General features: G+C 41.8%; 1 protein-coding gene across 11 annotated transcripts in view; it reads left to right on the top strand.

Annotated features, from left to right (window-relative positions):
* Positions 1-26,457, top strand: part of magi1b (membrane associated guanylate kinase, WW and PDZ domain containing 1b) — a 130,585-nt gene that overhangs the window by 64,066 nt on the left and 40,062 nt on the right. For all 11 annotated transcript variants that reach the window (XM_027279784.1, XM_019274384.2, XM_027279783.1 and 8 more), the window contains exons 3-5: positions 18,416-18,535; positions 21,922-22,164; positions 24,640-24,865. In XM_027279784.1, the coding sequence (XP_027135585.1) occupies positions 18,416-18,535; positions 21,922-22,164; positions 24,640-24,865 (589 nt within the window). The remainder of the gene's footprint in view (positions 1-18,415; positions 18,536-21,921; positions 22,165-24,639; positions 24,866-26,457) is intronic.

Genomic DNA, 26,457 nt, shown 5'->3' with positions numbered 1-26,457 from the left:
CAACTTATGACACCGCTGCCTCTCGTCCTCTCTCTGCTCCCTTCCTCTCCCTCTCTCGCAGTCATTTTTCCTGCTAGTTGATTGCAGCGGCAGCGAGAAGAAGAGACGGTGGCTGTGTTTGGTTCACACCTGATTTTACAGCTCAGCATTCTGTGTCTACGAGCCTCGGAAACAAGAGCTCCGGTCTCTCCTGCGTCTTAGGCAAGTAACGGTATTGTCTGCTGTGGTTGTTGTGATGCTGATGACTCGGTGTGTCAAACGAGAGAGGTTTGCAGAGGCTAGTGCTCACGTGCACGTGTGATGAATTGCAGGGCTAGCAGCACAGACGATTGGACGACCCGTATATAGGCTAAGAGGGCGGCTCGGAGGGAGGTGGGGGGCTGAAGCCGCGGGGATGGAGATGGGGGTAGGGTGGAGTTTGAGGGGAGGTGGTTGGGTGGAGAGGAGAGAGAGGGGAATGGAGAGATGCAAAAACACTCTCACACCACTCAATTCAATGATGGCTCCAGCTAGCCAGTCAAGCTAACATAAACATATGTACACATATGAGTTGTGGTTGTATGGGTCTCATCATGTTTCTGCCTGTCTGTGCGTACAGTGCATACAGAAACAGCCGTTCTGATGTTGGACTTGTGAGGTTACAGATTGCATTCACAGATGCAATCACATTGTGTCACCTGAACAAAAGAAATGCTCTCACTCACTGTGGCATTCCTAAACAGCAGAAGATGGTGAATCACAACGGGGAACAATAAAGACAAAGGAAGATTCAGAAGTAAATTTCAGACTCTCTTTTGGCTTTTTTGACTTTCATCGCACAAGAAGAGGACGTACGTCAGTCATATGCTCGGTGTGTGTCCACTGTTTGACATGCATTACAGAAGGGATGGCGCCTTTGTCGGGGCTAGATAAACACATTTGGACATGTCTTTTCAATGACACATCTCTCCTGTTTTACCAGTTCCCAGTTGAATTACACAGAATCACAAAGCCAGATTTGCTGTGCTCTGTATTTGACTACACCCTACAGCTGACTTGTTGGACACAGTTGGATACGACCTTTCAATTAAATCACTTAATTTACACTTAGCTGATAAATACATGAACTGACTCTCTGTTGGTGGACACTGTAAACATAAGTAGGCACTCTCAGTAAGGCAACTTTATTAGCCTCTTGCTTATTGTTGTTAGGCTGCAGATACATATTGCCATGCACTTATACCATACAATAAAATCTATGTTTATATTTTAGTTTAAATAAAATACAACTTATTTTCTTTCTGTCTGAGAATTAGTTGAGAATATTCATGCTACTCCCATATTGTGTCTGTTTTATATGCAGTTATAGCCAGGAGCTGGGTAACTTAAACTCAGCATGTAGACCGGAAAAAAGTGTTTAAACAAACTTGCTAGCCTGACCCTGTACACAGCACGGTAACTTTCTGAAGTCTGGTTGCAACAACCTTGTGGTGATGACATGACTCCAGACAGAGCCAGCTGTTTCAATAAATATTTGGGCACGTATCCCCATGTAAAACCACAACGTGGTAGTGAGCTTTAAAGGGGCTGGGGTGCAGATTTTGTTCCCTTTGGACCGAGCAAGTGCAGATGTCTCACCCTGTCTTGTTTCTCAATGCTAAGCTAACTAGCTGCTGTCTGAGGTGTCATATTTACCATACAGACATGAGAGTGGTGTTGATCATCTCATCTAACTCTGGGTTAACTGTTTAATAATGACACCTTTGACTGTTGAGTGAACTGCAGTCGACATCCTGTTGCTTTGTATTTGTACCTTTGGCTCCATGATACTAACTAGCTTGCCATTTGCAAATTATTACACCACAAAGCAACCAATGCCAGACCCAGACCTGGCAGCCAAGCCACATCCAACCAGCCAACCTCAGTTAACAGCTAGGTAGTTGGCCACTCCCGCCTTACATCACTCTTAGATAGTATAAAGCAGTTGTTGTTCTACACCTTTGCTTTGTACCATTAACATTATTTATAATTGGCTAAAAGTCAACACAATTTTAATACATAAGGTAGTATCATCGATCACTTTGGCTGTTGAAGTAATTTGGCAAGTTATAATTAATATGTTTAGTCAGATAGTATCTGTTAGTGGTAACTTTTGCAGGCAGGCAAGCTAAGGTTAACCTAGCTGCAACTCAATGACAGTGCATGTATCTTGAGAGTCTGGATGAATTAACTGACCTCGTCAACCCATAAATCTGTTGCGTTGCCAAGTAATCTAAAGCCAGCTAAAACCACAATATCACTATGTATTTCACATGCTTTACATGCAAAAACGTTAGCTTTGACTTTATACTTGTTGGACTCTGTGTTGTAGTGCAGTGGTTCTCAACCTTGGGGTCAGAACCCCCATGGGATTCGCGAGTTAATTTCCAGGGGTCACCAGATGGTTGTGGAGAATAGAAAATAACATATTGTGTCAAGTAGCACAGGGGTGGGCAGGTCACGAACACCACTGTGGTAGTGGGTGGCGGTCGTTTGTTGGCGCTAAACTGCATTTCTAATCTAAGCGTAGCTAGTGTTGCACACTGTTGACACTATAGGGAAGCATAAAGAGAAGGCACGCATGAATGTCACCTCCTTGGGATGACAATTCATTAAGACTCCTTTACATAGAAGTCAACATTCAATGCAATGGAGAAAGTCATTAAAGTTACATTATAGACCATCTTCTCTCCTATTTTTGCTATCCTTCCCTTTTGAATGCGTTTCAGATGTTTCAAATCCCGCTTCATACGCACACAACCTTTGGGGAAGAACTTTAGGCACATCACAGTACCAGCATCAGTTTGATTACATTTGGACTCATGCTGTAGGTAGATCAGATGGAGGCTGTGTAGGAAACAATAGGAGCTGAATTGATGCTGGCGGGGAAGTTTTTTTGTGTGTGTAGCTAACACCATTAACAGGAGTCAAAGGAATGTTGTCAAACAGAGTGAATGATGGGTGGAGTCCCCCAGATTCATAGCCTCCACTGCCCCACCCACCCACACACAGTATTGCATACAATGTAGTGTAGGCATGTACTCAATCACTGACACAGTTTCACACAAATGCAGGACAAGAGGTTTAGAGTTGGTATGAGCCAACGATGCCTTTGCCTCAGTAAAGGACATAAAGAGTATATTTCTAAATGAGGATTGTCTTGCGTCTTTGTGTCTGACAAATCTGGGTATGATCTTATTATATTGCATATGACACAATTTAACCAGTCAAGAAACATACAATTAGCCAATCATAATCTAGTGACAGTCAGAAATGAAGGATTTTGTTGTGTGTTTCTAATATTTTGTCCTTCATTCATATCAAACAGAGTGTAGCCTTAAAAATGATTGCCAAGTTGGATCACCTCTCTAAAACAGTTTCCACTCCAACTGAACATTGCAGCCTTCGTGAATGTAGTAATTTCATTGCAGCGATGTTGGATTTGACTTCATTAGTTTTAGCTAGATATACCTCAGAAACTGACAATTGTATTCTGAGTCTAGCTTTAAGGTAAGACATGTTTGTGTGTTTTTGTTTTGCTGACATGGCAGGAATCGAGAACATCATTCATGTCAAATGAGGATCTTGCTGAGGATCTTGATGTCAAATTTGGTGAAAATAACAAAGAGAAAGCTACATTTTGTTTATTTAACATTTTTTCCTGGAATGTTTCTGAGGTTGCTTTAACACCGGTCACAATTAGCTACATTTTTCTCCTCCTCTGTTCCATTGTGAAACAAAACTGTCAACAGCACAATCAAAAACCAAGAATATGTGGTATGCATACTCATCTTTGAGTCCTCAACATTGTGTGTTTTCATATGTGAATGCCTGCTTTGAGTCTAAAGTATTGATTAGAGACACATTTAATGGTCTGTCTGACAGAGAATGGCACATCACATGACCTTTGACCTTCCCCTCTTTTACATTTTCTCACTGCGGTCCCCATCCCCCCTCATCTGACCGTCGAGCATAACAAATGAATCCTGCACATGCAGAGTTGCCTTTTTTCCCTTTTTTTTGTGATGTGTGCCAGTTGGTCACTCTGACTGAGCACAATCACTGTTTTTCGTTAGTCCATGTTTTATCTTGAATCTTCTATTAGACATTTGATCTCCTTCTTTTGGGATTCTTCCATAGTCGGCTCATTCCCGCTGATGTCCCGTTGGCTTTGTGTTGCCTGCCCTTGTATACCCTTCATCGACGCCTGTAATAATGAGTGTTTTAGAAATTGTGCAAAACTGTGTCTGACATGTAAATTCATATTGCTCTAGGTGAATTTCACCTAGGTCCATGCCTTCTTGCCCAGCTCCCGTCATAGATTTCCCTTGTCTTAGCTCTTTCTTATTCCACACTTCCCTTCAGGAATCGTCCCGCGACTCCAGTCCTCTTCTCATGTTGGTCAAGGATGACTTGTCTGGAACTTGTTAAACACTCAGAGCATGTGTATGGGTTTGTGTGCGTAAGGACACCAGGGAAGACCGAAAAGAAACAGAGGTGTGGGTAGAGAGGGGAAAAAAAATAGATGGGAGCTGCGAGAACAAGAAAGAATAGGGGTGAACAGCCAAAAGAAGGGGAGGGAGGGAGTGAGTGAGGGAGAGAGAGAGGGGGGAGGTGGGCGGGTGCATGTGGGTGCCTGTGAGACGGGAGACAGCGGGGCTCAGTCAGTGAGAGAGAGAGAGGGAGATACAGAAGCCTTGCACTGGTGTGTGTGGGTATGAGACGGAGCGCATTATAAGCCAATGTGTGGATGCTGCTTAGTTTAGCTCCCATTAGCTTAGCATCACAAATCCAAAGCTGGACAGAGGACAGACACACGGGAGGAGGAAGGGGAGGGTGGAAAGGAGAAGGAAATGTGAATCTGCACTGGTTTTTCTTCCACTCATCCACACCTGATTGGATTGGATTTTTTTTTTTTTTTTTTTTTTTTTTTTTTTTTTTTTTTTTTTTTTTTGTGCTCCGTGTCCTGTCGACGAGGTGTTGTTCTGTGGACTGTAGGTGAAGGAGAAGAAGAAGACCCTCACAGGCTCCCTAACTGAGGTATTTTGTCTGGTGTTTCATTTCGAGAAAAGACTCAGGGCTGAGGGCTGCTGTGATTTAATGGTTGGGGGTTGGGATGGAGAGGCAGGCGGCGAGGATGGCTGTGCATCAGGCGGAAGGCATCAGGAGCAGAGCGAGCGAGACGGAGGCACATCGCTGGCAGTAATGGAGGCTGATGTGTTGTGGTCAAACGGAAGCTGTGTGTGTCTGTCTGAGTCTGTCTGTCTCAGGTATGCGTGCATCTGTCTGTGTTTGACTGTGCCCCGGTTTGATGCCTGTGTGTTCAAAGTGTCACTTCCCGTGTGTGTGTGTGTGTGTGTGTGTGTGTGTGTGTGTGTGTACAGTATGTGTGTTTCTGGTGGAAGCACTCCAGCTCTGCGATGGCTGTGTTAAGGCTATGTGATCTGTTGACATGCTTGATCATATTGGAAGCCATTACCTCCAGCAGCAAACTGCTGCCTGTCTGTGTGTCTGTCTGGAGCTTCCAGGATGCTATGGTTAGCTTCCACCTCTCCATCCTCCCTCTTTCTTTCTCTCCCTCTCAATCCACCTCATCTCTGGATGACCCCCCCCTCCTCTCCACCGTCCCTACTCCCTCTCCGCCCCTCTAAATGTATCATTTTAAAGCCTCTCTCTCTTCCTTTTTCATGTTGCTGTAGGTAGTAGAGAGCCCATGGTGCTTTTTTTCTGGGTGGAATAAAAAGACAAAGGCCGGCTGTGTGTGTGTGTGTGTGTGTGTGCGCGGGGGGCATTTTCAGGCAGATTTAGCTTCACACTGCACTACTGGCCCTTCAGGTTTTTTTTGTTTCTACATTCTAATCTCTCTCTCTTCCCTTCCCCCGGTCCTCAGATACCCCCCCCCTCTCTCCCTCACATCCCTCTGTATGGGAATCATTTAGAGTATTGCTTATGAAGGGAAAAACGGAGCACGTCACAGGTCCAGAGAAAGGCCTGTTTTGATCTCATTGTGGTGTGGCGCGTGTGCATGTGTGTGTCTGTGTGTGTGTTTGTGCATCGTCTCTTCATTGCGAGCCTCTTTCAGCCAGCCGGAGCAGTGAAAACACCCTCCCCCCGACATCAAAACACTCCATCCCAAAATGAAAAGCATCCGTACCAATCACTGAAAAGAAGACAGAATGTGAACTGTCCAATTTAACATTTAAATTCCCTGCCGCCACCACATGGGGAGGACTCTTTGGCTTTTTGGGGTTTGAAGAATCAGGTGGGATGGTTAGGCTGGACGAGACGATAGACTGTAACTCCTCCTCCTTCTCCTCCTCCTCTTCCTTCTCTCCTCCTCCCCACAAAACCAAAAAGCAAAGAAACAAAAAGTAGCCAGAACGTAGCTAGAAATCTGAGGACTGAAAAATGCTGGAATCTGCGGCCTGCGTTTTTGGTTGGATTAACCCTTTACTGGGACAGATGGCTCCATCCCCCTGCCGTGCTGACAAACCCCAGTCAGCTCGTCACCCCTCCTGCATTTGTTGTGTGTGTGTGTGTGTGTGTGTGTGTGTGTCTCACCAAAAAAAAAAAAATCTCTGGCAGGCTAGCTGTGGCAAAGATGGTGGATGGATCTGTTTTGGTTTTGGGATATGACGGGGTGTCTGCTAGCCCCCCCCCTCCTTATGTTTGTGTGTGTGCACATGCATGTAGTCGTCTGTTTCTCGAAAATTATCCATGAAGACATGCCTCAGTATCTTCTTGGAAAATGTGGACTAGCTGGCTAACTTGACATCAGAGCATGTTTATTGTAGAGATTTAGAGAAATGCTTCTGTAATAGCTTCTGCACAACAGTTGGGTTCATGAATGTTCACAGATTTTCAAGGCAGGGCCATTTATCCACATTGTTTCTCTATGATCATCATGCAATATTCTTTATATGGCCGCTTGTTTGGGCAAAGCAGATACCACAGTCGACCCAGCCTAATGTGATCAGTTTGTAAAACCAGGCCTACCAGATCACACCAGAAAGATTTGATATGATTGTATGTTGTTTATCCACATGCTTATTGTGTGTTAGATCCATTAGTGTCCTGCTGTGTTTACTCCGACTGCCATGAGACAAAAACCATAAATACCTCGCCAAATAAACCACTTGTGTATGACTTACTGAGAAAATATGTTTTTGTAGAGTTCTATGTAGAGCTCCAGTGATTAATTCATTAGTTGTCACCTAATAAATTGATCTCCAGCCTTTTTTCTTTTCTTTTTCTGTTTTTTTTTTTTTCACAATAATTTGATGGTGCAACTGAAGGCAGACAGGAAAGAGGGAGAGAGGCAGGTTGGAATTTAACCTGGGCCACTGCAGTCAGAACCCTTTGTACATGGGGCACATGATCTAGCAGGTGAACTACTGGGGTGGCCCTAATCACCAGCTATTTGATCATCTTAACTGTTTTAACAGACATTTTTTTAAGAAAACAAAATTGAGCTTCAGATTTCAGCTTCGCAAACGTGAATATGTTCTGGTTTCCTCTATGGACAAACAAGGCATTTCAGCTTGGGCTTTTTCATCATCCTCTGCCATCATAAACCAAACCATGAATGAATTAACTGGAAAAAATGAGTTCTGTGGTATCCTGCCTGTGTAGGAAATACGCTAGATGGAACACGTGCAATGAGTTTAAGTTGAAAGTGACATGGCTGGACTCTTTGAAAGGCATACAGCAGGGCTAATTCAATCCACTACCAGGCCTGCCCTTAATGTAACACAGTCATCACATTTCATTTCAAAGCAACACGATTCAGGCAACATTAAGCAAAAGCATTTGCTTGCTATATGTTGAGGCACCCATCTTTATTAGACAGGGAGCCAGAGCTGTTAGCGTTCATATCATGTTGGCCCACAGCTTCACCCCTTCTCTCCTTTCTCTCCTGAGACGTGCACAGACTACGGACAGTAGACAAATGAGGGATGCACACACATCGTACCTCTTGGATATGCTAAAGCAGAAGAAGCCAGACTTTAACCTGTTCCTGACTCCTTTAACTGGACAAAGTCTGTTTACAAGTCTTTGGGAGGTCCACTGCATATGTAAATAAAAGTTGTATACAGCCTTTTGTGGCTCCAGTGACTTGAATTGAAAGTGATGTCACTTGATTGTTTTTTGTGTTTATTGTGCAGGTTATAGATATTTCTGTCTGTTTAATTTCTGTCTGTTTATTGTGGGGTTGTTGGTTTTTTTGCCTTTTCTACTTTTTCTAATTCTGTAGTGTATGCTACACTTTCCTCTGCTGCTGTAACAAGTACATTTCCCCGTGGTGGGATGAATAAAGTATATCTAATCTAATCTAACTTGAATTGCCTCAAGTGATGTCACTTGAGTCGGCGTCGGCTTGGGCTGAAGACTGCAAGTTTGAAAAAAGGACAAAAAACCCTTCATCTCTGCTGCAGGCTAGCGACTCTGGCTATATCAGCTGCTACTAACAAACAAAACATCCAAATCTCAGACTAAACTGGTAGAGTTGCATTGTGGGTTATGAAGGCCTTAGTTTTATCAATGTGTTATTTAAGGTTATTATTCGTTGTAAGGACATTAATGTTGACCATACCCTGCAGTATATTTAGTATTGTTCTCATCAGTCTCTCCTTTTCCCTTACAAAATATTTGACCACTGCATTTAAAATATTAATCTTCATTATTTTTTACATCTGGATTTTGGCATGACTGGTCATTTAAATGAGTGGCAGCCAAGAGAAATGAAGCAGTAGTTATTTAGTGTACTTCTGGATTACATGAGATCACCAACATCAACATCAGAGCAGCAAAATGGAGTTTGGGCTTTTGGCAGGACTCAGTCGGCGGCTCGAGAGAAACCACAGTTGTCCTCCAGTCAAACCCGAAAGCAGGAACCGTTTTGCCCGGCCACACAGGCAGTTGTCACATCTGCCAAACGTACTGGAGACGGAGAGAACACAAATGAGCAGATCAGAGACTGGGTGGAGTAGTCTGTGGTATTAACCTCTCTAATATTCTTTGTATGGAAGAAAAGAGTAGATGAATAGTGGTTTAGAGATTAAAAGAGAGTTTATAGAACTACACATTTGAAGAACTGGAACAAATGGGAGGACCGGTAAAAGAGGGAACAAACAAAACAGAGGAGGGAATGATGATAGGTGCAGAAAGGAGTGCTCAGAGGGACTGAGCACCACAGGTTTCCTGGATCATGCTCATGAAAATTTTAATCAAGCTTTAACTGTGGTTGTCAATGATGATGTGTCTCATTTATTGTTGAAAACGAAAAGAATTTTCCCGAAAACCGTGTTTGTGAGTGCTGCCATTGTTTCCATGTCAGTCACAGACTACTTAAAATGCACTCTTTCAAATAACTCCTGTCCTGAATGACCTGAATGCCAGCACACAAGCCTAATAAGAATAGCTGGACCTATTAATAGAACAATTATGATAATGAATCATTGCCAAACACATTTATGATGGCCTATTTTTCACTGATGGCACTGATCAGTTAACCATCATCATCGTTTCCCCCCTTGTTTTGTTGTGAGTTTATTTCCAATTCTGCAATTTTGAGTTGCCCAAGGAATGACCCCACAGTGCTCTGAATTATTGGTGTTTTCCACCTTACTGTGCTCGTTGTTTCTCTGAATCCTCTGACTTTTGAAGAGTTGGTATCTAGGTCATACTGAAGTCTGTGTATCTGTTGGTGTAGTTCGGGCATACTCTGAAGCTGATAGAAACTTCACTGATAGAAAGATGGCTCATGATGGAAAAGACTGTCTTGATTATTGGGTGTTTGAGAAACTGTAAAGATTTCAGTCCAGATTCAAGTCTTTCAAGTCTCAGTGTGTTTGAAATCATAAGAACATATACTCAAACTGCAGAATTATCCTAGTTTTCTTAGCTTGTGTAGTCATGTTGTTTTCAAAAATGAAGCTTTCAGGCACATCCTACATCAGTGTTTGGGTAAGTGTGTTTTCATAAGAGCCTGACTGACTTGTTTGGTCAAGTCACTTACCTTTCCTGATGTTAAGTCATGCCAGGTTCACCTGGCCTGAGCACAAAGAACTCAATCTTTACTATTTCATGATGGGAAATAAGGTTAGTGTTGCTATGACGGATTCCAAAACACTTATTTTAAACGGCTCCAAGAATTTTTGAGACTACATGTACCTGTCGCAAACATTATTACACTGGATAGATGCTGCAAAAAAAGTGCTAATTTCATGCACAGATATAGCTGTGGTGTGCACAAAATTGCTAAATATGTCCATACAGTGTGACATCCAGGGAACGTGTGCATGTTGTTATGTCACCAGCAGTGACACACTGACATGTGAGTCGGTCAGTGTGTTCGTTGCAGAGAAGATGAACATTGATCACTGTCTGTAACTGACAGGCTGAGAAATCTTTTAAATAAATCCAAGATAACAGATTACTTTTACCATTTTATTAATGACTTCAGATCCTTGGTATGGTTGGTAATAACATTCGCTTTACTAGTCATGTTCTCCGGACCCCCAGGGCCTAATCCAAGCTACATAGCCTAATAAGCACAGCAGTTTTTCAGCGATGCTCCCCTCAGTTTTAGAAGCCCTTAGGTCAGAATGAGGTCCTCCTCCTAGTTTGTCCAGCAAACAGAAACTTGGTGAACCATGTTGTGCTTTTAGGACATTGTGCTGCAGTACTGTTACTGTATGTCACAGAGAAGTTATTTTGTCACCTTAAAGAAAGAATTCACCAACGGACATGAGCAGTACTGACTGCTTTATTTAAGCCAGCTTTAAAAAGCTTATTTGATCCAGTATATAAATATGGACACTACTGCTGTAATTTTACTGCTGAAGCTTTTTGCTGTGGAGCAGATTTTCATAGAGTGAACAATGACGCTCAAAGATATTTGGACACATTCACCTGGATCTCTTATTTGCTATGGCATGACCAGCCTATAGTCATGTTCACTCTTTTATCTCTAAAGCTCTGTGGATGTTTTGGAGTCCGCAAAAAGAAAAGGAAACCTGCTACAACTATGAAAGTCGCGTATCAGTCTGGTCCACATTCATCTGTAAAAATCAAGAAAAAGAAAAAGGTGACATTTAAGCAAGATGAAGACATACTGAAGAAAAAAGCCAAACTACACCACCGAGCTGGATCCAATGAAGATGTCAAGCATGACGACTCCTCAACTTCCAGCCATGAACTCAAAGTCGTCCAAGGAGTCAAGCCCAACGCTGTCCTTGTGGAAGGAATTAAATGTAGGTCACAGCTAAAATGCAAGGCCAGGCCTGGGGGATATGTGGGCCCAGGGTGCTCTATTGCTCTGGGGGAATGCAAGCGTAGGAAATAAACAGATTCTTCACACATGGTTATTTTTAGAAGCTGAGTTGTGGCTTTGTGCATGCCTCTACAGCCTCCTTTTACGTTTTTCATTATGTTTTGATGCCATTGTGTTAAAATAGTTGGCTAATTTCAATAGCATGTGTCTTCCTCAGTTATTTCAACTCGATTGTTGTCAGGCTAAGCTATTTTCCTCGACCTTGTTAGCATTTCTGTCCTGTCCTCCTGAAAAATCTTTCTTACTTTAAATTATCATCATTTTTCTTTCAGTCTTGATCGTGTTGTGGAAGATGTTTCAGTGGTGCGTAATTGAATAATGTAGTCACATTGGTCTTTCTTATAACGTCATTGTACTCCCAAATCTAATCTTAGTGTCATCGTCTGCTTTCACAAATGTCAGCAGCCTTAGTCTGAGTCTATCCTGCCGCTGGAAGGGCAGATGCTCCCTTAAAATAGTCTCCTATCAATTAAATATAGATGAGGTGCTTGGATCTGTCTGCCAGTGAGTGTTAGTTGTGCTTGAAAAGGGAAGAGATGAAGATCTTCCATATATTAAGTGCATTAAAGCAATCCATTTCATTTTACAGTATTTAAATCATGAGGTCTATTTCAGGGTATGCATATGAGTGGGTTGTTCAGTGCGAGACAGCCCAACACTTTTATCTCTAATTTATTCCCATAAAGGTAGAGTAAGAGGCTCACTATTGTTCAGCACTAGCTACAGAGCCATGACCCATGAATACAGTACACAACGAAAGAAGGAAATTAATGTCTGTGCTCGATGTAAAGTCTTTGCCTGAGGGTTTTCAGGATAATTTTTATATATATATATATATATGATTATCAGTCATCTTGATAAGTAACTGACTGAAGTAACTAGCTATTTTCTATTGATTTTTAATGGGCATCCAATATGGGAGCACCAGTGAAAATTACAAACTACGACACTATTGTCCTCATTGCTGACCTTAATCCAAGATACGAACCTTAAACATCACAGTTAAGTCAATTCTGTTAGGATGATGAGAAGATGACAGAAGAGACAATTTGATATTGATCCTCTGTAAGCTGAGTGACAGTGTAGACAAACTGGGAAGGCCAAGGTCACAGCGACGCCGGTGACCAGTTGCTGTCATGTATTGATTGTGGTTTGAAAGACATCATGGTGTAACCGGATGCTCTCTGCAGTTGATAAACCCAATCCTAAAACACTGTGTGGAGGGGATAACATTTTGATTAGCAATGGCAAGGTCATGGAAACACCAAACTGGTTGCTTTTGAAACAGCAAAATATTGTTGCAAGCCAATCATTTTCATAAAAATGTGAAATTTTAACTTAGGTAGGTTTTTTAGCATTTTAAAACACTACATGTGCAATTCTGATCAGTGTACTATCCAATTAGTGTGTTCTAATGGTGCTTTTGACCACTAGGTAGGTCAGAAAGGGGGCGGCTGTGGCTAGGAGCAGGTCGTCCACTAATCAGATGATTGGCGGTTCGATCTCCGTCTCCTCCAGTCCGAATGTCGAAGTGTCTTTGGGCCAGATACTGAACCCCAAATTGCTCTTGAAGGCTGCGCCATCAATGTGTGAATGTGTATGAACGGTTAGCTCCTCAAGCTGATGACCAGTTGGCACCTTGCATGGCAGCCAATGGCATCAGTGTATGAATGGGTAAATGAGATATGTAGTGTAAGCACTTTGAGTGGTCAGAAGACTAGGAAGTACAGTCCATTTACCAAAACCCCCAAAGCCAACTTGGAAAATCTATATAAAGTTAGATTGCATTTACCTATAAACATAATTTCAATATTGACTCAACTTTTAGCTCAGATTAGTCAACTTACTTCTGTTAAACGTAGCTTTCAGAATGTTTGACTGTCTTTTTAGTTTGTGTCCACTCAGCCTGCTTGAGTAGAGTGAATGGAGAGCCTTCAAAGGAAACCATACACGACTAAACAAAGTAGTGGTAGTCACAAAGTAGTCAAATCAGCAGGATTTTATCTTTTTTATTAAAAGTGAAAAGTGCATTTTTCCAAGCCAAATGTCTTTCCCACTGTTAAAGAAGAGCGTAGGCTAATGTTGAGGTTTGCACTACTAAAGGAAATTAGTTTGGGAAACGGGATGTTTCGGTCGCCGTGCTGAGGGTGTTGAAAGAATTGCGGTTAGGCTCTGTTTTCCCGACATTTCTTGATTTATTTGGTTGTTTGCTTGTTGAGGTCCATATGGTACAATGTCATTTGACATATAGTAGTATAATCTAAAAAATATAATTTGCATGCAGATGATATAACAACACTATACACAATACTGAAACACAGACATATCTTTGGCATGGTGCACTGTCATGATTAAGTCTTGCTTTCTTTACTTTGTGCTATTTCTTTGGCTTGAAACAATAACTTTGACACAATGAACTGAAATAAAAAATGATTTCTGTGTGTATATCTCTTCAAACCTTCAACGTCTCTGTTTTGCTGATTGTTCTCTCTGTCTTCATTTAGTCAGGCAAAATCTTTGGTTTTTCATCCCCAGTGATACTGGCTGGAGGAGATTACATCTGCATACAAAAAATTATGATGCATCAATGCGGAACCAGAGAAAACCTATACAATCATTTACATCTGCTATTAGATAAGAGTGACAATGCTTTTGCAGAAAAATATATGAAGAATATGAAAAACATGAGTTTACTATTGTGTTTACTATACTGGCTGTTTCAAAGACAATTTAAAAACAGGTTAAAATCAGCAGTTGTGCATACATTTAACACAGCATTAATACTATGTGCTTGATGTAAAGTCCTTTCGTTGCTCTCCTTTAGCACAGGTGATGGAAGCAGTACTGGCAAGGTGGAGGAGACCGTGGAAAAGGAAAGTCATTGTCAGGGAGGTCAATGAGTTCAGAAGCTTAACAGCTTGGGGATAGATACTATTTCTTTGCCTTGCTGTTCTATCTGGGTGGCTATGAAACCTTGAAACCTCCCACCAGAGGAACGGATAGATTGTGGGATGAGAGGGGTCCTTGATAATGCAGAAAGCTTTGCTGGATGCAACAACTCCCGAATAGAAAGCAGAGAGAGAAGTCTGAATGTTTTCCATCGTCCTCTTTAAGAGCTGGAGTGACTTGAGGTCTGAGGCGTTGCGGGCTCCATACCAGATATTGTGAGTCAGCAAATTTTTAATGGTGCCTCGATAGAATGTAGACAATATTAAGCTTGGGTGTGTTTCCTGTCTCTGTTGCTGCAAGATGTGCAATCATTGAACTTTCTTAGCCAGAGGCTGGGATTTATGGGTCCAGGTAAGATTCTCACACTGAGAAACTTGATATACCTCAATGTGGGTTTGGTCAGGGTGGGCCTTGTTGAAATCCACTTGTTTCAAGTGTTGCCTTAAATGATAAGTGACCCTGACTATGGGCTGTTGAGACTTTTAAAAAAAGACAGTACAACTCTCAGCTCAAGTCAATAGATATTCTCAGGCGTGTTAGGATGGTTTATACGGCATGTTGTTCATGGACCGGTTGGAGAGAACCTGAGACATCTAATGAGATGGACAGACAAATATTGTGTGGTCCATGATTAGTTATCGACTACTGTTAAGCACACAAGGCACAAAGCTTTGACACATTCAGCAAGTAACATAACATATTACAATTATTAGTATTGTGCTAATTCTGCTGTGCAAACTTTGAGACAGCACAGAATGATTGTTGTCATGATAACCTTTTCTAAGTGGGAGAATCCGGCCTTAATAAGCCCTCAAACTGAACTTCCTTGTTCATGTTTAATTTATTGACACACCCACAACTATGCAATCCCTTGCATTGTTTTACCATAGCAATATGGTCAGTCTGGAAGTACCCTTACTCTCACTGTGTCACTTGAGACTCATTCAAAGCTATTTCTCACTGGCCAAGTGTTCATTTTGGGCCCCATTAATGCTTGAATATCAAAATGTCATACTGAACAATGAGAAACATTTAGAGTACAGGAACGACAGTAATAGGTGTTTTATGATGTATCAGAATGGAAAGTCTCTCAGATGACAGAAAGAGACAACTGATATGAAGACGGTAGTGCTAACATGGTCTGCCCCACAGTTCACTTCAGTGGTGTGGCTGTGATGTGGTTAGCCCTAACTACAACATGGTTATTTAGCGTTGTGCAGCTGTAAACACAGTGCAGAGGTGCTGGACTCCAAGTTCCTCTCTTCACTATGGGGGCTAATCTGGACACCACAGGTGGTTCACACCATAGACAGGACAGTTCTCCCACTGTGGCTGTTATGCTAACGAAACCGTGTCTGTATGTGTGTGTGTTGCAGGGGAGATGGGTGCATAAAGCTCCATTAAGTGATTAACCCTCCACCCACAGCTCCCGTTTAGCTCCAGACCATGCCATTTGGTGGTAGTGGTGGTACACCTCCTCCCCATTGTCAATGAGTGTGTGTTTTGTGTATTAGCTGGCTGGCTGGCAGGGGGTGGAACAGCTGCTGATTATGACAAGAGGTGTTTCCTTCCCAACCCTTTTTGCATTATTACAAGCCAGAGTATGTTTGGCATTCACATACACACGAGCCATATGACTCCTCTGAGACTATCTGAGTCAACCCTCTGCTGGATTGCCAGAGCGAGGTGGCTCAGCATTCAAAATGCTAGATTATTTTGCTACATATATATCATTTATGCTTTCTTATATTGTCCAGACCTGCCATACCTCTGTGCTACTTCATGTCTCTGTCACAGTATTAAAAAGAGAGCTATAAAGCCAGAAGGAGCCCGTGTAAAAGACTGCGTCATCACTAGAGTACAAACTTCCCCACATACAGTAGCTTCCCCACATCTTTTTCTCTCTCTGTAGTCTGTCCTTCCCGGGTTGTCCCTAGCAACAGCAGAGACCCAGTGGCATGATGCATGAAGACACAGAGATTTCTTTCTTTTTTTTTTTTAAGAACATACACTTCTGGATCATTTATTTTTGTTTGTTGTACAGTTACATGCTACAGTACATTTACAGTCTTTTTGGGCATGCATGTGTTTTGATACAGTAGTAGTGGCTTCCAGCTCCCTATACTACAGTACGACTGCCAGTATCTCAACACTTGTTTCCTTGATCGTCTTCTTGAAATGCTAATGATGAGTCTCTCTCTCTCTCTCTCTCTCTTTTTTCTTTTTTACACAAACACCCACCCACCCATCTCAGCTGGTGAAGATGTTGAAACCGTTAAGCCAGGCCGCATTAGACAAACACCTTTTACAACAAATCTCCAGGGCTTCATTGTATGTGGTGGGCACTGGATTATGCTAACCCTTAGCTTTGGTATTTTCACTCACTGCATTTTAGAGGTCAGGATCCAGAATAGTTGTTGTTCGGCTCATCCAATCCCAACTCTCCCTATGCACGACTCTTAAGTCCCAACCTTTCCTTCTCACTCTATTTCACAGCTTGGTCAATGGAGCTTTTGTGGGGGGGGGGGGATTGAATTAATCAGGCCTATAGCGATGACAGTGTCTCACCCCTGGGTCTAAGCCAAGACTCTGCTTTTCTATCCCTTTTGAAACACTGGTCACAATTCCACTTCCTATTTGGTTTTCTAAGAGCAGCAGTGTCTAAATGCAGTCGAATCAATGGCCACTTTTGTGTGGGAAGTGAACTGACCGTCAGCTGAACACTTGGGCTCGGCTGAGGACTCTCCAAGCTCGGTGTTTTGTAAAAGACTTGGTGCCTGGGAATGAGCGAACTGGCTGTTTTGTTTGATAGACTTCAGATGAGATTTGTTTCATCTCGCTGCACAGGTATCTGGCCACAAATAGTGGAGTTTGGAAGTCTGTGGGCACTGTAGTATGAATGCTAGTGATGAACAGGAAGACTTGCCCCCTCCGTCCGCCCTCATACAGTAGCCTATAATAGAGACAATACCGAAGAATAGACTGTGGTTGTGACAGCTGATCAAACTGATGCATGTCAAGAATATTTTGTGCGAGAGATTGGGTGCCTTCAGACATTGCATCATGCATCTCTTTCTACATGCTTGCATTGAGCGCAGTGCACGTTCACTTGAGTTAGTATCCACACATCTGTGATTTATCACCAGTGTCACTGAATGTGGCTGCAGTGGGAGCATCTCCCCCCTATCCTCACACATCTATTTTTACCAGCTTATTGCTTACCAACCCACTGGAGACAGAGTGATTGGGAGAAAAGACAGAGAAATCAAGAGATGGAGAAGAGGGGTGCACAGGAAGGTAGCAAAGAAGGGAAAGTCCTCTGTTGGGATACAGGTATCTGTCAGATCAAGCAAGATTAGAGCAGCTATTTGCCATAAGTACTGTCAATTTATACAATCTTTTTAACTGATAGAATCATTTCCTATTTATAGTAAGTTACAGTAAATGCAGTAGAGTGTGAGACACATAGCAAGAGAGAGCGACAATCAGTATTGTGTGAAAATGCACACTCTTGAAGCAAAAAATTTTTAAAACAACTTTTTATTGTCCCCAGCGTTTGTTGTCATTTGTAGATTTGTTGTCATCTCACTATTGTCTCTGCTGTAAAGCTGTTTAGCCTTGACACCACACTGGCCAACTGTCGGCAGTCATTCAAGACAAGTGCTAGAATCTCACAGGCTACATGCCAAATCACACACACGTTCACACACACTCCCATCCCCCTCCCTCTTTACACACAACACACACAAACACACACATATGGCAGGATCCCACTAAGGTGCTACTACCATACCTCACACTCTACCCCAGTGTGAAGGAAGATCAAAACATAGCAAACAATGGACCATCCCTCTTTTGGAAGCTGCCGTCATGCATCTACCAGTATTATAAAAAAAAAAAATCCTAGACACTTTTCCCTAAACCGTGAAAATATGGAAAGTGAAAAAAAAGATAAATGGCTGTTGATCCAGTTATTTAGACGGAATGAGAATGGAGTGAATACTTGAGTGAAAGCAATGATTCCAATTATTTATCACACGGCAGATGCCACTGTATGACTTGTTATTTATTCTAGTTTGCTAACTCCTACCCTGTCTCTGATTGGTTGTTCAGGTACAACCCGCGCCCCACGAGAAGGAGAAGTTCCTGGTGTGGACTACAACTTCCTCTCAGTGGAGGACTTCCTGGAGTTGGAGAAGAGTGGAACCTTATTGGAAATTGGAACATATGATGGTAAGTTATAAAAACACACATTGCGTTGAGTGTAGTGTATATAACTTATATGACTAACTAGAGAGAATAGACCTTACAGATCCATCGTACCTGGAGAGGAGTAGGAATCTTTTGAGGGTCAACTAGTTGTGTGCTTTCTCCTGGCAGGGTATGAGCTCCCCAAAAGACTTATAAATAATTGAATTAATCAAAAAAACTTTAACATGCAGTGATGAAGGAAAATGCACCTTAAATCATCTGGATCACTGAACTCATTTGAAGTTTTGTTGCATTTTTTATGAATAACTGATCCAGCATAGATGATGTGACAGCGTGTTGCCCAGTGCAGATTTAGTAGGGTTGGGAATTATACATTTTCATTTTACAAGTGTCAGATATCTAGAACATCAGCAGTAAATATTAGTGTCTTGCTGGCAAATATATATGCGACACTGTTTATGGTTGTTCCGATACCAAGCTGCAACTTTTATGGCTGTGAAGTAAAACAAACCCTGTGCCAAAAAATGAAGTTTTCCAAATGTTCACTTAAGGCCAGCTACAGAACAAGTCAATCTCCATGAGCCCCCATATTAAAATGTCCAACTTCACAGAAATAAACAGCTTTGGTCTTTATAGCTAATTTCCCTGTTCATGACAACTGTGATATAGGTGACAGGTGGGTGCCACCACAATAATAAAAGATAGAGATTAAAATAAAGATAGATTTTAACACATTTTAATCAGATCAGTATTGCGAAGGAATTGGTATTGAAACAGGTCATTTTTAGTGGCTGTTTGAGTTTTTCTGACACGACTTTCCCTCTTTCTTTTTGTTTCAACAAATGGACATGCTTAAATTGTCAAATGGCTTTGAACCTGACTTTGGATAGAAAAATAAAAAAGTCCCTCTGTACCTCCAGTCAGTGCATAAACTCGCCCACCCATGGTAAGTTGTCAACAAGCAGGCGTCCCTGTCCAGGTCAATCAGCCCACTTCTGGACAGGTGCACCTGCTGGCACAGCAGGAAGGAGCCACGTCTCTTCTCTGACATGCCCTCCCCCGCCACAGTCAAGTCAATCAGTCCCTTCAAGTCAAAGCTTGTTCTGTTTGCACTGACATTCAATAATCACATTAAAAGAAATCAATTGCCTCCTCTCAACACATCATAGAACCGTGCAGCACAAAGAAAGGTTGTGTTTTTAAAAGAAAAAAAATTTTCTCGTTTGTATGCACTGCTATTGCTCTCTCTCTGTCCACCATAAATGTAGGTCAGATAGCCCTCAGCCACATGTTCCCCTCGTATCTCCGGAGGTTGTTTAAAGTAGCTCTCGGACATGTTGGAACAGACAAGTTGAAGTAAAAGTAGACGAGAAAAGTAAAAAAAAAAAAAGTTTGGTTGAAAGTTGAAAAGGTTGCTGTCAAAAATCTTGACATGATTTGCCTTTCATGTAAGCAACATCACAAAGGTATATTCATGAAAAATTGATGTGGTGTATGTTGGATATTGAGGGACTGGGGAGTTGTCAGTAGCCGGTGTTAGTGTTGGGTTGATATTTTTTTGTGTAGACAGGCTAGTCACACAGACACATACATAAACACAGACACACGTAAGCCTTTCAGGTCAGGTTGAAGGTCTTTGGATCAGAAGTTGTGATCTCACAGGGTTTCAGCAGTTGCAGTTACCTATTATTCAGTGTGTTGTCAGGTATGTGCTCCTTCTTTTGTCACATACAGCACACAACTCTTTTGCTCTGCTGATAAACCAAAGTCACTACTATGACTATGGGAGGACTGTAAACAACAACACTACTATGTATCACCTCCATTCAGTCAGATAATGCTTAATTAAGTATCTGCTGTGTCCACTAGGCTTGTTCAGTGTTCCATAACAATGAATTCCCCTCTGACGGCAAGCCAGTAGAAGCAAACAAGACTAATGGACTCCTGACTGGCAACTAGCTTACTCACTTCCACTGGTGACAGTTTGGAGAAAATCAGAAACTTTTTCTCACTTTAAAGGCTTCTTTGTTTTACACAAGCTCTAAATTTAGGGTGAAAAGCTGGTGTCATAGAAACAGGTGGGAGGACCTAACATGCACAATTACGGTATCCGTCAATCACCACAAATAACAAAGAAGCTGAAACCTAAGTATAATTTATTTAACAAATCAGGCAAAGTTGTGGTCACTATTATATTTGTCAGTTTATTAGGTCAGTTGACTTTTGACTATTGACTGTGTGACTTTGTATGGTCATTTAAAGGTCCAGTGTGTAAGATTTAGTATTTATTTGCAAGAATAGAGTTCAGAATTCATTAGTATGATTTCAGTAGTGTATACTAGAACGTTGTCTTTTTGCTGTCTTAAATGAGCCCTTTAGATCTACAGTGAGAGCGGGTCCTCTTCCATGGAGTCAGCCATGTTGGACTGCCTTTTTTGTACAGTAGCCAAGAATAGACAAACTAAACGCTGACTTTTTGCTTTTTATGTGAATTTCGCATTCAGGGTTTTTTCTAAACCCTTCGAAAAAGAAGGTGACATGTAGGAGAGTATTCATTTGGTTGCAAGTTGCAACGTCACTGCTAGGTGCCACTAAATCCTATAAACACGTAGCTAACGCAAACACGTTAGACCAGCCTCCGTAGTCTGTGATGTAACTTTAGTTGCATGATGTGTAAACACAACATAGATTAGCTAATAGATTTTTAAAAGTAAACATGGCAGCACAGGTAAAATTATGGCTCAGTTCCCAGTGTCCCAGTAAGACGTGCCAGTGAACCAGTTTGTACAATACTGCCACACCTAAGTGCATGTTACCATGTAGTAACAGTTTGCAAATTTACATTTTGACTGTTCTCTTGCCACCTGGACTGAAACATTCTTCTTTCTGTTGCCTTTGTATTTTGGATGCTAATGTTCTGTCTGTCTCATTCAGAAGTTGGCTTTATCTTCAGGTCTCTTTAGGACTGCCTGGTCTAACTTTGGATGGAAATGACACGATTTGTGAAAAGAAATCAGCTCTGCATGTTTTGTTCTCTCCACCAAACTGTCAGTTTAGTTGAATTGTGGTGCTGGCACTAGAGAACAGTTTGGCTGCAAACTTCCCTTAATGTCTTCAGACAATTTCATGATGCAGAATTGTCTGACAAATGAAACATTTATTAGTTTGTGGTAACTTTATTTGGATCAAACAAGAAAGAAATTCAGTTTTGGTTCAGAGATTCAAATTTTCTCACAGACAAAGCCAGCTTCTTAATTTGCATACAAAGGCTCAAACCAAACCCCCTGCAACTCACACACACGAAACCTTTTGACCCCTCCTCTCAAACCCTCCTACTAAAATGCCCTTCTTTTCTCTGTCTTTTTTTTTTTTAATCCCCCCTCCCTGCCTTCTTCTTTGTTGTCTAGGTAACTATTATGGGACGCCCAAGCCACCGGTGCAGCCCCCCGGTGGGAAAGTGATTAGCAGTAGTGGTAACGGCGGTGATGCCCCACTGCCAGACGGGCTCAGCAGTAGCCTGCCGGGCTCGCAGCACTCGACTCCCCGACGCTCCAAGTCCTACAATGACATGCACAATGCTGGAATAGGGCCTGGAGAGCTGCAGCAGGAGGACGACGAGGACCTCCCTGACATGAACAGTAGCTTTACAGGTATGTACAAGAGACAGAAGGTCGAGGAGGACAACAGAGAAGGCATAGTATGTGGCTGGATAATGAGAGGGAATAGGAATCACAGGTTTTGGCAAATGCAGGAGTCATAAGGACCACTAAAGATAGCAAAGTAGACACTGTGAGACTATACCAATGGCTATGTAAAAGATGTTTGTTGTAAATAAATTGAAGTTTGCCCTCCCCAAAAACTTTTGCTTTAGTTATAATTGTAAGTTATAAAGATTGACAGACATGGGCGTTTACCAGTCAGGGAGGATCTACTGACAGACACTATCCAAGCCACTGGGTGAATGCAACCAAAACTGTTAAAGATGCAATGAAAATTGTTCACTCAGACCATGCAAGTGTAATTCAAAGAGAATGCTGAACAAACCAAATCCAGCTGATCTGCTTATGCTGTCAGTTTGGACAAGGTTGTGAAGTGTGTACTAAACAAACTTTACTCTAGCCATGGCTGTGCACAGATGTCCATTTTCTTCTGTGAAGTAATTCCGCAGTGTGTGCAGTGAAATCAAATAACGGTCGGTCACTCAAGATGCATTTGAAAGACATCCTGAAGCCACGTGTAAAGAGCAGTTTGTCTCTGATGGCTTTAAACACAATTTTCATTTATTTGGATACAAAACGCCAGCCCAGAACAGACCCTAAGGCTGGCACTCTGCTCCAAACTAAATTAAATTCGGCATCTTCACACAAGCAACAGCCAAAATGAAGCACTATTATTTGGCATTAATAAACACAGTGTGTACACGGTAGCTAGATTAACTTGTCTGCATTTTCACACAGGGATTTCTACCTCACAATTTTGCCTGCAACTAATCAACTTCACTTCTTGTTGTCGTTTTTAGAAGCTTTAGTAGTATGTTACTTACTACTAACTTCCTAGTATGATCCCTCCTTACTTACATCATGACTCACATGCTCCTTTAGCTGGTGTTGACACCTTTAAAACAAACAGACCTGAAGTCAGTGAGTACACAGACAGCTGCTTGCAGAGCCGTCTCGAACAACAACCCCAGGAAATGCTGGGTTCTGTTTAGTTTGGAGTGTAGCACTTCAATGCGATTGTCCTGTCTGCAGCTCTGTCTGGAAGGAGAGGAAAAGAGAATCTGAGTTGCGGCGGGTAAAGTGGGAGGGGTGCAGACAAGGTAGCAGGACGTTAAATAGAAAGAGGGAGTGGCTGTGAAGGGGCAAAGTGGGCAAATCTGAAAAAGGATTGGATAGAGGGAGGAAGAAAACCAAGACACAGTTGTGCTTTGTGAAGAAGGATAAGCTCAGAAAATGAAGAAGTAGGAGAATGAGCACAAAGGAGGTGGAGAGAGAGCGGCAGAGAGAGCACTTTGCTGTGGTGAGGGGCTGCAGAACACAAGAGCTTCTTTGATTGGTGAGTAAGTGGTCTCTGGGTTTGACTACAACTGCCTGTATCTATGCATCCAAAAATGTAAAATAGTGCCATCTGGCTGTAGGAAGCAGAGGATGGATGACTGAGCAACCTCCATTTTTGAAGTGGTTTCAAATGATATCATTCATACTTAGTGGGTTATTTGTGTTTGTGAATTACAGGCAATTTTAATCAGATTGATTTAAAATGTTTGGAAGTATGATGCTGATGTCAGTGCTTGTTTTAACAGCTCTCTTTGTGGTGATTTTAAATAGTATAGTATAGTGTGTGTGTGTGTGTGTGTGTATATATGTGTATATATATATATATATATATATATATATATATATATCCCTACACTTTCTTATTTTGATTTTTGATACCTCCTTGTGTGTTAGTAGGTCAGTTGGCAGTTGACTCAGCTCTCTCCACTGTTTTTTTAGAAGGTGGGACCAAAAGTTGTTTATTTGCCGTCTGTGATTGCATGAGCTGTGAGGGTGTCACTCAAGTGTGAGTGTGAAAATGAGGGTGATAGCACTTGAGAGCTTCTAGATGTGAAATGCCCACCAAGGAGTCTTAACTGAAGTAAATGTCTATAGTGCTAAGACATAATTCTCCACAGTAATGTAATTGTGATTTTAGTCGAAAACTAGAGTGGAAATCTTTGGAAAGTTCATGTCCTGGTGGCAGGTGAGGCTTTCTAAAACATTGCTGAGACTGCACAGGCAAAATTACGATTTCATTGTTGTTGAAACATTTTAGTAATATCAATCAGTTTTTTTTCTTCAATCTCAAAAATGTTTTTCTTCACACGCTCTAGTCTATCGTGTCAACAAACCTGCTCAAACTTGTTCTTTATCTAATCATGCTCCCTAATAAAATGAACGCAGCAAGGGAATTATTTAAATTGTGGGAGCAATTGTTTTTCTGCAGAATCCATTTTCATTTGACATTCTTGCTTGGTCACATATCAAGACTCCTCCTGTGGCAACAACTACTTGTTTTCACAGCTACCTTTTTTGTTGCTGAAAATTGTTTTTAACACTGAACCATGTTTGCATTAAATTCCCCAGGAGACTCAAGTGAGTTAGACGAGATTCATAACTCGGTGCGCAACTTTGCCCCACGCCGGAGTGACCCGCCCTACATTGGGACAACCCCCTCACCACCGGCCACCACGGAGAGCACACAGCAGACACACCCTCATCTGAGCCATCCTCCCCCGGAGGACCCACTGGGACCTCTGCCTGACAACTGGGAGATGGCCTACACCGAGAACGGAGAGGTCTACTTTATAGAGTAAGTAACTCAGGATGTATACACAATGCAGTATGTGAGTGAGTGTATACCTCGGTATGGGGTGGCAGTAGCTCAGTCGGTAAGGATTTGGCTTGGGAACTAGAGGGTGGCTGGTTCAAGTCAAGACCATTAACTTGGACTCTTGTTGTTTGCTCCTCACTTTGTATGGTGTTGAGTCACTCAAAGGCTGCCAACTTTCACGCAATGGACGTGAAACTCATACAACTAACCCTTTCACAAGCTCTCACACCACGCGTCCATTAACCTACAGATTCATATCGGTCTCTTTCCTCCTGATGGTCTGAAGAACTTACTGCAGTCTCTCTGCTGTCTGTCCGCAGCATTGCTGCAGCGTTATCAGTTATCAATTAGTCTTTGACGGCATCACAGACCTGTGTTGTCATTTTGAGACTGTTGTAAAATTTTGTTGTGTGAGAACACGTCTGACACTGAGAATTGTGTGCTACGTGTGTGAAAAAACGTCCCAGTCTGGACTTTAGTCGAAGTATATTATTGTAAATGGCTACATTTAGTGGCCCTTCTGGCAGTAACACAGCGTCTCTCCTTCTCCTCTGGCACCATGAGTTACTATGGTTACGGGGACGCCTTGAAACTTTATAAAGATTCTCAATAAAATCATGAATGTACCCTGATTGCTGCTCAATGCTGAGATTATAACATAATTGTAAGTGACAAATCTAAAGCCAAATAAAAAGGGAGGCATCAAACCCCTCATCCCTAGTCTTAAATAAATTCCCCTTGGGATTATTAAAGTATTTCTGATTCTGATTCATTAAACATTCAGTTCATATGTGTGACCACAGCATAATAATGAGAAAAATCTGACAAAACCCCCCAAAAAAAGTTCAGCTAAGAACTCATTCTCTCTCTTCTATTTCTATGCTGACTCTCTAGTTTAATATCTAGTTTGTTTGTTTTCTGCACAAAATGATCGTGCAGGATCCATAGTCTTTGAATGATTTGTGTTTACCATTCACATAATGTTACTGTTTGTAGTTACTTGCCAACCCTCAAATACAGCAAGAGATTTGAAACTGATTTGTCCATCTCTGTTGTGTGCGTTTGTTCATTCAGTTATTAGCAGTGTGTGTGATTTGTTGACCGCACTAGGAGTTTTTTTGGGCCACAAATGACATCTTGCTTAGGGCCATTAAATGCCTAGGGCCGGCCCTGTCTATGAGCCCTTTGCGTGTGTGTGGTATTTATATTTGATGTATTTAAAGTCTATATATTTAAAAAAAAAAGTTTAGTGAAAAAAATAATTTCAGTTCGATTTTCTATTTCTCTATTCAGTCTGTAGCTGCAGATCCATGTTTCTTCTTAATGTGATATATAACCTGTAGCATAAAGATCACACTTTAGCACTAAATGCAGGCAGTATTTTATGGCATATATGTAGGTAAACCTGAATAAAAACTTGGGAAATTTCAGTCTACATGATAAAGAGTTGGGGAGAAAACTGTATAGAGTGAGTCCTGTTGACTTTTATAAATGGCAGCTCAGAATCAACTGATTCGAACATTTATTGCAAGTGATAATTTGACTGAATAGCCATGCCCCTCACTTCATGA

The sequence above is a fragment of the Larimichthys crocea genome, chromosome VI (genome assembly GCF_000972845.2).
Source record: "Larimichthys crocea isolate SSNF chromosome VI, L_crocea_2.0, whole genome shotgun sequence".
NCBI lineage: Eukaryota > Metazoa > Chordata > Actinopteri > Sciaenidae > Larimichthys > Larimichthys crocea.
This window is presented reverse-complemented; position numbering and strand designations above follow the sequence as displayed.